This window comes from Herpailurus yagouaroundi, unplaced genomic scaffold, assembly GCF_014898765.1.
Source record: "Herpailurus yagouaroundi ecotype Mexico unplaced genomic scaffold, PumYag 250, whole genome shotgun sequence".
In the NCBI taxonomy this organism is placed as follows: Eukaryota; Metazoa; Chordata; class Mammalia; order Carnivora; family Felidae; genus Herpailurus; species Herpailurus yagouaroundi.
In genome coordinates, this window is record NW_024412467.1 from 2362854 (window position 1) to 2376786 (window position 13933).

At 47.8% G+C, this 13933-nt stretch overlaps 1 protein-coding gene across 5 annotated transcripts in view; it reads left to right on the forward strand.

Annotated features, from left to right (window-relative positions):
• RIPOR2 (RHO family interacting cell polarization regulator 2) overlaps positions 1-13933 on the forward strand; it is a 232636-nt gene that overhangs the window by 210477 nt on the left and 8226 nt on the right. For all 5 annotated transcript variants that reach the window (XM_040460448.1, XM_040460449.1, XM_040460450.1 and 2 more), the window contains 4 exons: positions 1572-1733; positions 2974-3132; positions 5404-5606; positions 11346-11429. In XM_040460448.1, the coding sequence (XP_040316382.1) occupies positions 1572-1733; positions 2974-3132; positions 5404-5606; positions 11346-11429 (608 nt within the window). The remainder of the gene's footprint in view (positions 1-1571; positions 1734-2973; positions 3133-5403; positions 5607-11345; positions 11430-13933) is intronic.

Consider the following 13933-nt stretch of genomic DNA (forward strand, 5'->3'; position numbering starts at 1 on the left):
AAGACAGGAGTTTTCGTCTTTGTTCACAACACACATCTCGTGGAGGTAGTGGGGCGCCAGACTCTTCTCTGGGTCGCTCAGATCCAGCCTAGAAGAGACCTCCCTGTAGGTTCCCGTTTTAGATTTGTGCCTCCCGCATCCAGTCCTCCTGGGAGCCGGTGACCTCGGCAGGTGTCTGAGAGGCGTAAAAGGGGACAGGAAGCCGAGGACGCCAGTGACTCGCGTCCTCCCGGCTCCCAGGCACCTCCTCATGGTCCCAACCGCATGAGGTCACGACTTCACGGTCACTGACCGTGTGCTGCCTACACGGTGCTCTTCGCCATTTCAGCCAGAGAGGCCCCCCCAGGCGGGTGTCACAATCCCCCAGCCCACCTCCTGATGTGTTACGGCCCCTTCAGAAACATCTCCTGAGGGGTGATTCTCTGATCCTGTAGCCGGGTTTGCAGGAAAGTTACGGCGGGGGGGAGATGGTGAGAGCATCTTCTGAGAGGAGGGCTGCTGGGTTTTCTCTCACCGAAAGCAAACAGCTTTGCCTTTGCTGTGTTTTCTTTGCCACCAGGGCTAGATGAGCTCCCAGTCATAAGTTCCCTGCCCTTTAGAAAATCTGCCAACTACAGAGGAATCTTGTAGTTCCAGTTAAAAAACAGTTTTTAGGGGCGCCTGGGTGGCGCAGTTGCTCGAGCAGCCGACTTCAGCTCAAGTCACGATCTCACAGTTCGTGGGTTCGAGCCCCGCGTCGGGCTCCGGGCTGACAGCTCGGAGCCTGGAGCCTGCTTCGGATTCTGTGTCTCCCTCTCTCTCTCTGACCCTCCCCCACTCATGCTCTGTCTCTCTCTCTCTCTCTCAAAAATAAATTAAATAAATTAAATAAATTAATTAATTAATTAATTAATTAACTAAATAAATAAATTAATTAAAAAAATAATTTTAAACCACAGTCTTTAGGGGATGCCTGGCTGGCTCGTTCGGTGGAACAAGGAGACTGTGGTTCTCCGGGTCATGAGTTCAAGCCCCACGTTGGGTGTGGAACCTACTTAAAAAAAAATTTAGAGGCGCCTGGGTGGCTCAGTCCGTTAAGCATCCAACTCTTGATCTCACACTTCATGGGATTGAGCCCCATGTCAGGCTCTGTGCTGACAGTGCAGAGCCTGCTTGGGATCCTCTCTCTCTCTGCCCCTCCCCCCCCCACTGTCTCTCAAAATCAGTAAATATTTTTTTATGTAAAAACCATAGTCTTGGGGCACCTGGGTGGCTCAGTTGGTTAAGCATCTGACTTCAGCTCAGGTTATGATCTCACAGTTCATGGGTTCGAGCCCCGCATCAGGCTGTCTGTTGTCAACACACAGCCTGCTTTGGATCCTCTGTCCCCACCTCTCTCTCTGCCTGTCCGCCGCTCTCTCTCTCTTTCTCTCAAATAAAAAAAAAAAAATTTTTAAACTTTTAAAAACCACCGTCTTTAAAAAGGGGCGGGGGGGGCCAGTGATGCCTGCCCCACCCCCACACAGGCGCATTCTCTTCATCTGCTTCGTTCCAACTGTGTGTTGGGGGTGGGGGTTGCCCTTCTTTTCCAGCCATCCCAGAATTTCACAAAAAGCTGTCTTTGCTGTCATTCTGGACGAGGTGCTGCAGCCCGGTGGGGGTCTACCACAGCTCGGCTGACAGAGTGATGAAGCAGCTGGAAGCCAGCTTTGCCATAACCGTCAACAGAGAATATCCAGGACTCGCAGACCCAGGTACAGGGCAGGGGCGGGGAGGAAGGGGTCCGCCGTTTGGTTTGAGGGCGAGCACTGGCGGGCTGCCCCTCACCACTTCCCCAGCAGCTAGCCCTGGAGAAAAGGCTGACGCTCCGGAGAAGACGTCATCTGTCCATCGTCTACTCTAAGAAAAGAAAGGGCACGAGCATGTTCCAACTCGGAATCTCAGCGGTGACTTTTTTTTTTAATTTTTTCCAACGTTTATTTATTTTTGGGACAGAGAGAGACAGAGCATGAACGGGGGAGGGGCAGAGAGAGAGGGAGACACAGAATCGGAAACAGGCTCCAGACTCCGAGCCATCAGCCCAGAGCCCGACGCGGGGCTTGAACTCACGGACCGCGAGATCGTGACCTGGCTGAAGTCGGACGCTTAACCGACTGCGCCACCCAGGCGCCCCAGTGGTGACTTTTAAAAGCACTGTGCGTCCGTGTTGCTGTTTAGGTGGCTGTATATGTTTTTCATTAAAATGTTACCAACAGGAGCGTGTCCCATGGTGGAACCACGTGGGAAACAGTTTGGCAATTTCTACTAAAGCTAAATATACCTACCCTATGATCCAGCCATTCCGCTCCTAAATGTGTCAAGGGAGATAGATGCTTAGACTCTCAAAAAAGGTTCATAGCACTTTCTTCACAAGAACTGAAAATCAGAAACAACTCAAATGCCCACCAACAAGAAAATAAATGTGTTGTGTATGTGTGTGTGTATAATGTGTATGTATATAATATTGTATATATGTGTATATTGTGTATTTATAGCATCAGTCATACAATAGGCTATTACACAGCAATTTTTAAGAAGAATAAACTGTAAGCAACAATGTAGGTGAATCCCACAAATATTTTATTGAGTGAAAGGAACCAGATACAAACAGTATATACTGTATAATCCCATTTATATGATGTTCAAGAACAGGTAAAGCTGAGTCCTAGTGATAGAAGTCAGATTATCAGTTACCTGTGGTGGGGGTGGGGGGATCTGAGGGGGGCACTGAGATGGGGGCATGAGTCAACCAGGTGGGGTGCCAGCAGTGTTCTGTTCTTGACCCAACGCAGTTACACAGGTATGTATACGTACGTCCAGTAATCATCCAGCTATTCACTGAGGACTAGCTCGTCTCACGTACTGTGCTCTGCCGTACCCCACGGTACGAAGACAGGTGAACGAATGAGTGCTCGTGGCACTTCAAAGCCTCTTTGTGTTTCTCCTTCCAAACAGTGTTTCGAACACTGGTGTCCCAAATCCTGGACCAGGCTGAGCCTCTGCTCCCCTCCAGCCTCTCTTCGGAGGTCATCACCGTTTTCCAATATTACGGTTACTTCACCAGCCACGGTGTGAGCGACCTAGAGAGCTACTTGAACCAGCTGGCCAAGCAAGGTGGGACGTGTTCTTTCGTTGCACCGTGTGGTGGCTCCATTTGGAGTGAGCTCTGGTCTTTTCAGTCATAGTTTTTAGGGCTGGTAACCATTTCTTCCCCCAAGTCAACAGCTGGGATGAGATCAGCCTTTTCAATGACTTCTGGACCCCTAACAGTAGTGAGCCTCTTGGCAATGAACCAGGGGTGTACCGAGAGCATCCTGATCACCCAGCAAGGATACGACGTTGACCAGAAGCTGATTTAATGATGTCATTTCTTCACGAATGTATTTGCCGTTTGTGGGATCGAGCCTACAGGCAGTACTGTGTTACGTTGCCCTTTCTGGAGGCACTTTCATAACAGTCCGCAATGGGATTCACGACAAGGCAGATGGGGCGACATGTTGGTCAGCAAAGGAGATGGAAAACCACGTCTCGGGCTGTGTCTCTGGGGAGGGTGCAGAACGGGCACCAGCACGGCGGGGTGGCCTGACGTTCATGATGGCCTTGCTTCTCGCGTGGTGTCACATGCTGAAAATAAAATAAGCAGCTGCAGTGAGAGGAAACCTCTTTGGGGGCGGAGCCAGGCAGCGAGGGGCTGGGTTCTGGCTCCCCAGTCTGTGCTCTGTAAATCCACCCAGACTTCACCGCTGCCGGTGAAAGGGAGTGGGACTGCAGTGTGTTCTTTAGGAGTAGACGGGTTGGCTCGGCACCAGACTTAGCCCTTCCCTCCAGAACGCTGAACCCTGCACTGACAGGTCCGTCACAGAGCTCACATCCCAGTGAGAAGACGTACTTTCTCCCCCCGACCCGGTGCCTAAGCCAGCCCGAACACAGGAGAGTCTGTGTAGCCCTCGTGATGAGTAAATGCTGGTCCAGAGTTCTAGAAGGAGAACCGAGGCGGGAGACCACAGGATCTCACTTGAGGATAGTCTTCCTATCTTCTCTAAGTTTGTCACTGTCTCTAAAGCAGTTTTCTGAGTAAATTTTCTCTGCTGTTCAAATGACATCAGTAGCAGCTGACATCCCTGAGCCTCCCCCCGACGGTCCCGGGGAAGGCGTACCTACTTACCAGTAGGAGTGGAGGAGGACCGTGGAGAAACCCTAACCCTGTACATGTCTTTTTTGTTTTCTTCTTCCTTTAAATAAGAAAAAGGCCCTCATTATTTAAAAAAAAAAAAAAAAGACTAGAAAACAAAAAAGTACACCTAAAAATATTCAAATCACCTACTATCTTACTTTTAAAATTTAATGTATTTTTAGTTGGATATGCATGGATTTGACATTTCAAAGCTGTGATGACCTATTATAAAGCATTCAGTCCTAGCTTTTATTTGATATTATATCCCATGTTATCCTTTGAAAGTTTTTTTTAGTTTTGTAGTATCCCTGCATTTGGGTGCATGCGAATATAGTTGATTACTGTTGAACAGTTAGGTTGTTTTCCATGATTTGTTTGTTCCATTGCTATACGTAATACTGTCTCGAGACCTTATGCTGTGGCATTTATTTAAAAAGCAGTGAAATGACCACAACATCCCCAGCAGCAGAAATAGGAAATTAAAGCCAAAAAAAAAATCTCAAAAATTCACTAACGTGTCCATTGAATAGTGGATGCTGTCTACTGATGGATCGTGAATTTTAGGTTATCATTTCCCATCTGTACTGACCAGATACACTCTTATCCTGATGTTTCGGTGACTAATAGATGCCTGCACCGGGTACTTTATGAGGGATCAGAATACATTCCTTGGTCATGGAACATCATCAGCTTGTCCAAATGGGACTCAGAAGTTTATTTTTTATCATATCATCTCCATATTCCAGCCAACCAGCTGGATTTCTCCATCCCAGCCCAGGTGCCCGAGTGCAGACAGAGAGAACATCAAGCTGGGGTCACTCGGGGCCAGGGGATTGCCAGACGGGTATGGCTAAAAGATCGGCAACAGAGTCGGCTCTCATCGGGAAGATTTTACTTGTAGTAAACTACAAGTTTACTTGTAGTTCCTTCGCTGTATATTTTTACATTTGACTATTTAATTCATCTAGAAGTTATTTTAGCGGCCGTACAAGATGGAGATCTGCCTTTGCTACTCCCTATTAAGGTTTGCCATTTACCATAATAGAGTTACTAGAATCATGCCCTTTTCTCACTGACAAAACATCACCTTCGTCGTATGCTGACTTTGCGTACTTGGGTCTGTTATTACATGTATACTTGAGTCGTATATTTTTAGTGAGTGTGTTACCTTATGATCAGAAAGTGAACTCTGCTTTCTTTTCACTCGCTAGTTTCCTTGATTCAGACCCTGCAGTCGCTGAGAGATGAGAAACTGCTCCAGGCCATGAGTGACCTTGCACCGGGCAGCCTCTCAGCCCAGCAGGAAGTACTCGGGACTCTGGCTGTGCTGCTGACTGGCGATGACCAGGAAGCCCGTGAGGCTGTGATGCTGTACTTGACCGCAGCCTCCAGAAACGAGCACTTCAGGGAAAAGGTAAAGCCCCAAACCACGGACATCAAGCCAGAAGCTTCTTTAATTTTCTATCATTTACTATTAATATTTTGCCAAATGTTTCTTATAAAAAAATAATTTTCTTCTGCCTATTAATAATACATACCCTGTAACACCATTTAAACTACAAAATATACTGTAAATATTTTAGTGCCCATAAGTCCAGCCCCCAGAGAAAACTGTTAGGGATTTGGTGTACATTCCTTCTAATGTTCTTCTATGCATATGCTAACATCTATAATTATTTTTTTCTTTTTTGTTAATAGTTATTTATTTTTGAGAGAGAGACAGAGTGCGAGCAGGGGAGGGGCAGAGAGAGAGGGAGACACAGAATCCGAAGCAGGCTCCAGGCTCCGAGCTGTCAGCACAGAGCCCAACATGGGGCTCGAACTCACGGAGTGCAAGATCATGACCTCAGCCGAAGTGGGACGCTTAACCGACTGAGCCACCCAGGCGCCCCTATAATTATTTTTTTTTCTTAAATGAGATCACACTGTTCTGTTGCATAACTGAGTTTGTTTTTTTTTTTTTTTTAATTTTTTTTTTTCAACGTTTATTTTTATTTTTGGGACAGAGAGAGACAGAGCATGAACGGGGGAGGGGCAGAGAGAGAGGGAGACACAGAATCGGAAACAGGCTCCAGGCTCTGAGCCATCAGCCCAGAGCCCGACGCGGGGCTCGAACTCCCGGACCGCGAGATCGTGACCTGGCTGAAGTCGGACGCTTAACCGACTGCGCCACCCAGGCGCCCCGCATAACTGAGTTTTTAAATGTAATAGATCATGGTTATTTTCCTTGTTAGAACATGTTGATCTACTTCATTCTATTTGAGGGGTTAATGTGCATCTCAGGGTATATGGATACTCTATAATTTATTTTCTTGTTCCATACTGTTGGGCCTTTGTGGAGATCCCAACTCTGAAAAATATCATGATGAGCATACAGGCACACACCGTTTGTGACTTGGCATCGGTCATCAAACCATTGAGTCAAAGAACAAGAATATTTTTAATTTCGAAAGCCATCACTCCTTTTTGCCAGGGGAGAGGAGGTTGACCCCTCCGTGGCTTTAATTCAGTACCAGCCGGGTGTAACAGGCATTGGCAATTCAAGCACGCAGGGGCCCCGTACAGACAGCGGCTCGGTCCCCTTTATAATCTGAACAGTTGTTCTAAAAATCAGCTCATGCCCACCCTCAGATCAGCTCAGTAAAGTCAAAGTTGGCCCCTTCTTGTCCTGGGAAAGGTCAAATGTTGACAGCTGAGAAGAGCTTAACTTCTCTGAGGTGTCAGCTAAGCTGGGGAATGGTGGGATGTTTGTGTCTCCACAAGACCTTCCATTCTAAGGTCATCTGGGCCCAAGAGCAGGGACTTCATGTTCTTCTTTCCTACAAAGCTCCAGTCTTTTACTGGGATTTGCTCAACAGGCTGTTCTATGGGCCAATCATCCTCACTCTACTGAAGAGAGAGGAGGAAAATTAAAGGCGTGTGACCGCTGCTGGTAGCAGCCTATACAGACACAGTCTTCTGTGCGTGGGATCATGGTGCCCTTTGGTCATGACAAGTGCCCTTTGGTCATGACAAGGACCCATGGTCTAGCGTCTCCTTAGATAAAGGCAGCCTGGGGCACCTGGGCGTCTCAGTCGGTTGGGCATCCAACTCTTGATTTCGGCTCAGGTCATGATCTCACGGTCCATAGGATGGAGCCCCCCATCAGACTCTGTGCTAACGGCGTGGACCCTGTGTGGGATTCTCTCCTCCTCTCTCTGCCTCTCCCCCACTCGCTCTCTCAGTTTTACAATAAATAGATAAACATCAAAAATTAAAAAACAACACAGAAAACAGTAGCAACCACAGCAGTTACAACACAGCCCTTCTTTGCCTCTCCTGTATGCGCCTTCTACTTTTAGGGCACATGCCACTGGCCACATGCTCTCTCTTTATTCCAGTTCAGCTCTCGTTGTCATGCCCTTGGATTCGCTTTCCACGAAAGAGTGTCCCCTTGTAGATGGCTTAGACGACACACTAGTTAAGAAGCTAGAAACTTAGGTATCACCTAGAAATGTTGGACCCACCGTGCCCAAACCTTGAGTTCTTTCCATTTTTTCTTGTATGAAATAGCAAACGTTGGCACATTAATTCTGTACTCACATGTGAAGGGCTAAAGCAAATATAAAAATACCTAGGTGAGAGCTGGTGTTTCTATAAATCTTCAACCTTTGAAAACCCGTAGCTACTGAAACTAAAAGTTGTAGGTTGGTTCACTTTTGATGCTTTTTGCTCCCCCACCCCAAACAAGTAGAAGATGTCCATCCTTTCCAGTTGTACCGTTGTGTTGAGATGTTGTTTCTCCAATCATCTGGGACTTGCCAGAGGAGATGCTCGCTGTCCTGTTCAGTGTCAGGGACTCTTGCTTAACAGCACACCTTCTCTTGGCTTCTTAGAACTCCTACCAGTTGTGGGGCACCTGGGTGGCTCAGTCGGTTAAACATCCGACTTCAGTTCCAGTCACGATCTCATGGTTTGTGGGTTTGAGCCCCACGTTGGGCTCTGCGCTGACAGCTCAGAGCCTCGAGCCTGCTTTGGATTCTGTGTCTCCCTTTCTTTCTGCCCCTCCCCTGCTTGTGCTCTCTCTCTCTCTCTCTCTCTCTCTCTCTCAAGAATAAATAAACATTAAAAAAAATAACTCTTATCGATCCAAATGTCACAGCAGCCACCTCTTCTTGGGCCACTGCTCAAACCCAAGTGAGCAAGATGCTGCTTATGTGTCCTGTGAGATGGTATATCTCTGCAAGGCACAGAGAAGTGCCAGATGCTTTCTCAGGCCGGGGAACAGCGCCCAGTTCCCACTCAAGCCAGCAGAGTTATGGGCTTCATGCTCACAGGGACAGTGTGGTCCAGAAGTCCCATCTACAGATCCTGTTCCTGGCGCACCTGGGTGGCTCAGCTGGTTAAGCGTTCGACTCTTGGCTTGCGCGCAGGTCATGATCTCACGGTTCATGGATCGAGCCCCACGTTAGGCTCTGTGCTGGTGGTACAGAGCCTGCTTAGGATTCTCTCTCTCTCTCTCTCTCTCTCTCTCTCTCCCTCTCCCTGTCTCTCCTCCTCCCCCGCTCATATAGGCACGCTCTCTCTCAAAATAAATAGATAAATAAACATTCAAAAAACAAAACAGGGGCACCTCGGTGGCTCAGTCGGCTGAGCATCCGACTTTGGCTCAGGTCATGATCTCACGGTTTGTGGGTTCAAGCCCCGCGTCAGGCTCTGTGCTGACAGCTCAGAGCCTGGAGCCTGCTTCGGATTCTGTGTCTCCCTCTCTGCCCTTCCTCTGCTCGTGGCTTGTGCTCTCTCTCTCTCTCTCTCTCTCTCACTCTCTCACTCTCTCAAAAACGAATAAACATTGAAAAAAAATTTTAAAACAAAACAAAACAAAGATCCCATTATCAGCGGTGGACTGACCGGGCCCATATGCAGCACTTCATCCCTCTTGAGTCAGTGTCATGCAAACATGCCTGAGAGGAAGAACCATTTAAGTTGTTTTTGGCCAGTTAAGCCTTGGAATGTATGCTTTGCACAACGGGTTAAACTTTGGTTAGGTGGTTAAAGCTTGGAAGCTCTTAGGAGGGGTACAGGAGGGAAATGGACGGGGAAAATGGAGAAGCATCATGTGCTAAAGTTCATCCATTTTACAATTTTCACAAGGGCTGGCCCTGGAGGTCAAAAACCAATTGATGATAACTATGCAAAAGCCTAAGTGAAATGGGACATTTAATATGATTATTACTCACAACGGCCAAAAAGTGGAAACAGTCCAAATGTCCATCGGCTGACGAGTGCACAAAATGTGATCTGTCCCTACAGAGGAATATGATGCAACACACAAGGAATTCTGACTCGTGCTGGAGGAACCTTGAACACATCTGGCTAGTGAAAGTGCAAGACGTAAAAGGCCACATGTTACGTGATTCCGTTCCCACAAAATGTCCAGACTAGGGAAATGCAGAGAGAGAGAGGGATCAGTGGTTGCCAGGAACTAGAGGGAGGAGACCAGGGGAATGACTGCCCAAGGGTACAGGATTTCTTTTTAGAGTCATGGAAATGATCTGGTCCCTTTCTCTTAGTACCAACTAAAAATAAACTTTATTACTAAAAAAAAAAAAAAGGAAAAAGAAAATGATCTGGAATTAGGTAGTGGTGATGTTTTGTGAGTGTATGAAAAACCACTGGGCCATACACTTTCAAGGGTGAATATTATGGTATGTGAATTATATCTCCATATTTTTTTAAGGGTGGGGCTGTTCTTGGGGTGCCTGGGTGACTCAGTCGGTTAAGCGTCCGACTTCGGCTCAGGTCATGATCTCGCGGTCCATGAGTTCAAGCCCCGCATCGGGCTCTGTGCTGACAGCTCAGAGCCTGGAGCCTGTTTCAGATTCTGTGTCTCCCTCTCTCTCTCTGACCCTCCCCTGTTCATGCTCTGTCTCTCTCTGTCTCAAAAATAAATAAACGTTCAAAAGAATTTAAGGGTGGGGCTGTTGTCCAGCACTGAGAAACTAGGCTGTGTCTTATCACAACTGGGAGGGACCACCACAGTGCTAGGTGCCATCCCATGAGCAAACACATCAGCAGGTGTTTGGTTACACTTTCAAGCTCTTTCATCCAGGCACGATGGTGGCACCAGAGTTGATGGGTGTCACTAAGTGCAGGGTATCATTCATTCTAGGTGCTGTAAGGAATCAAATAAGATTAAAAAAACAAAAAATCCAAGATCTTCATCTTTTAGGGAGCTTCAACAGACATGGAGTCACTGTTGTATCTCCTATAAGCAAATACGTGAATACGCAGATGTATGTGAGAATAACAGTAACGCTACAGCTCTATTTATCGAGGCCTTACTTCGTGCTAAGACCGGATTTCAGTCCTTGACATGTGTCACCATGTGGAAGAATCAGAAAGGCCTGTGAGTGGCTTTTGAGTCTACTCACTTTGCAGATTGACAGACTAAGGCACAGGAAGTTAAGTAAAATGCCAAAAGCACGCGTGAGCAAGTTGAGAGAGTAGAAATAGATATAAACACAGGCGTACATATGTGTACATACGTAATGATAATTAGGTCAACGTAAGTCATAGGAAATCAGAAAGACAGTAGAGAGCCGGTCACATAGTGGTTGGTGACGCAGGGCCTGGGTCTTAAACCAGCTTAAAAGATAATTGGGCGGGGGGGCAGCGCCTGGGTGGCTCAGTCTGATAAGCATCCAACTCTTAATTTTGGCCGAAATCTAACCCGTCCTTCCCGGTCCAGGTCGAGTATCATTTTCGTGCACCGTGTCCTGGCACTTTGGAAGGTGGCTTTCTTCCACGCGATTCACTTAGCGTCTCGCAGCTTCTGTGGAGACACATTCCTTCCCCACAGACCCTTCTGCAATCTTAGCACTTGCGCTAGACCTCGGGCTCTTGAATGCTGGAAACGTAACTTTGGACCTTCCAGCTTCATAGTCCACAGAGTCTGTGACCTGATAGAGTAATGGATTGAATTCAGAGACAGTTCTTTTAGTAAACATGAATTGTTATGGATTTTTTTTTCTTTTTTTTTTTTTTTTTTTTGCTCTGAAGGTCATATGAAATGTCTCGTTTTATCTATAGTTTAGGTCCGGGAGTAAAAGTGATGCCTCTGAAACTGCAAACACATCAAAATGTCCTCACGGGGTCCCTCCCTCTCTTCCAGGCCTTGCTGTATTACTGTGAGGCACTGACAAAGGCAAACCCCCAGCTCCAGAGGGCAGCCTGCCTGGCCCTGAAAAGCTTGCAGGTAAGATCCAGTCTCCGAGGCCCCGGCAGTTCAGCTCAGAGCAAGTCTAGGCCAAGTGCACCCAACAGCTTTCTTCCCCTACTTGGGGGCACCTGTCTTACCTCCTTCACGGTGGGAACTGTGTATTCATTTGGGGGTCTTTTCTTAAAACTTTATTTTAATGTTTATTTCTGAGAGAGAAACAGAGAGTAAGTGGGGGAGGGGCAGAGAGCGAGGGAGACACAGAATCCGAAGCAGGTTCCAGGCTCTGAGCTGTCACCACAGAGCCCGATGCGGGGCTCGAACCTACGAAGCGAACCAACTGCAAGATCATGACCTGAGCCAAGGTCAGACGCTTAATGGATTGAGCCACCCAAGCGCCCTGGGGGTCTTTTCTTTAAATAGTAGCTAAATGTGACTTTGTTTTGTTAGGGTTGATAATTTTCCAAATGAAATACTTATGTGTTTCAGCAGCCCGCAGCCCAGAAATGGATAGCTTATCCCAAAAAAAGAGTTGATAGGATGATTTCACCAATTTTTCTTGTGTACAAGAAAGAACAGGGACAAATAAAATTTGTAAGGAAATACTGAAATTCAATGTGCCAATAAATTCCCAGATGCTTCGCCACGATCTGCTTTAACAAGCAGCTCACCCTTCCTTTTTTTTTTTTTTTTTTAATTTTTTTAATGTTTATTCCTTTTTGAGAGATAGAGAGCAAATGGGGGAGGGGCAGAGAGAGACACAGAGGATCTGAAGCAGGCTCCTCGTTAAGAGTGGAGAGCCCAATGGGGATCTCGAACCCACAAACCCCCAGACCACAACCCAAGCTGAAGTTGGACATCAGCTGAAGTTGGACATTGGTGACTGAGCCACCCAGGCACCCCAGCAGCTCACCCATCTTAAGTCTGTCAGGGGGACATGTCACTGAGCAGTGACAGGGCTAAAATGTAAATGAAACAAAGGCTGAGAATTCCCAACATTAGAGACTTTGCCTTTCAGGGTGCCCAGCTGTCTCAGTCAGCGGGGTGTGCAACTAGGAGTCGTGAGTTTGAGCCCCAGGTTGACCGTAGAGATTACTTAAGGAAATTAAAAGGAAGGAAGGAAGGAAGGAAGGAAGGAAGGAAGGGAAGGAAAGGGGAAGAGAGGAAGAAAGAAAGAAAGAAAGAAAGAAAGAAAGGAAGGAAGGAAGGAAGGAAGGAAAGAAAGTTTGCCTTTCAGTAGGAAAGATTTAATGTTCAACCTACCTTAAATCATCAAAAATAAGACCAGTCACTTTTGAGAAAAAGATAAAGTCACACCTTCAAACTTGCTAAAATCTTGGATGGCCGCATGGGACAAGGGGTGGGACCTATAGCCGGATGGGCATGAAGAGAGGGTTAATACTCTCAAAAGAAGATCTCATGACCTGTACAGACAAACAGCTCTGGGAAATATAGCCTTCCTTGTCACGTGCTGAAAAATACCTTGTGTGGCCAAGAGAGCCCACAGTGACTGCTGTTTATTTGAGTGGCCTCCTGGTGCCCGTGACATCTCAGAGACGATGGCTGTGACACGGAGCTAATGGAAACAAAGTCACCAGGGTACCGTGAACTGTGTCCGCTTCTGTGGATTTGCACAGTGTGAACGTGACAGTAAAAGCAATGGTTTTAACTCTAGCAGATCTCAAGTCTGAGAGCCCCGATGCCTCCACTGTTCTCTTTTCTTCCAGAAAATACGATCCTTGGTGCTGGACAAAACACCTCTTTTTAAACCATCCCCAGCCTCCCAGCTCCTGAAAGGGGCTCTGGGCAGCATGGTGTGAAAAACAGTGTAGACACGGGGGTTTCATCCACCCAAACCAATCAACTCTAGCTAACCTGTCAGGGAAAACATCATCATCATCATCATCATCATCATTATCATTATTTTATTTTTATCGTTACTATTATTAGTAGTACTTAGTTAATGCTAGCAAGCAGACAGCCACATTTTTCCGTTACCAAACTGGACCCAAATGAGAGATCGAGATCCTCAAACCAAGAGGCCCTCGAAGTTCGGGCCCCTCATCTGTTTCTCTGGGCTAAGAGCCTGTGGTCTGCCCGTGCTGCTCACTGCCATTGACACCTCTGTCACCGGCACCAGGGCTCTCTGCGCCCGGCTTCCTTTCAGAAGGAGAATCGCCGTCTCGCAATCTGGTCCCTCAGCTCGTCAGAACCTCAGCGGAAGCATTTGGGTCTGGCCGCAGGCGTGCCCCACGCGGTGGTGTCCCTGGAAACGCGGTGCTAGGCCCTCCTCTGCCTGCACGCGTCCTCTCCCGGGGGTGTCTGTCATCTTCCCCAGGCCAATGACGCCCCCCCGCCCGGGTTTCCAGGCCGGGTCCTCCCTCGCTGGCACGTGCCCCGCTGGCTGCGGGGCGTCCCTGCTGGGAAGTCACCTCCGACGGGCACCCAGCTCGCCCACCTCAGTGGGGGGTGCAGCTCGTCCGTGCCCCTCCCCCACCTCATCCTCACCCCCGACGGCCCCGCCCCGCGGACACCCCCCCCCC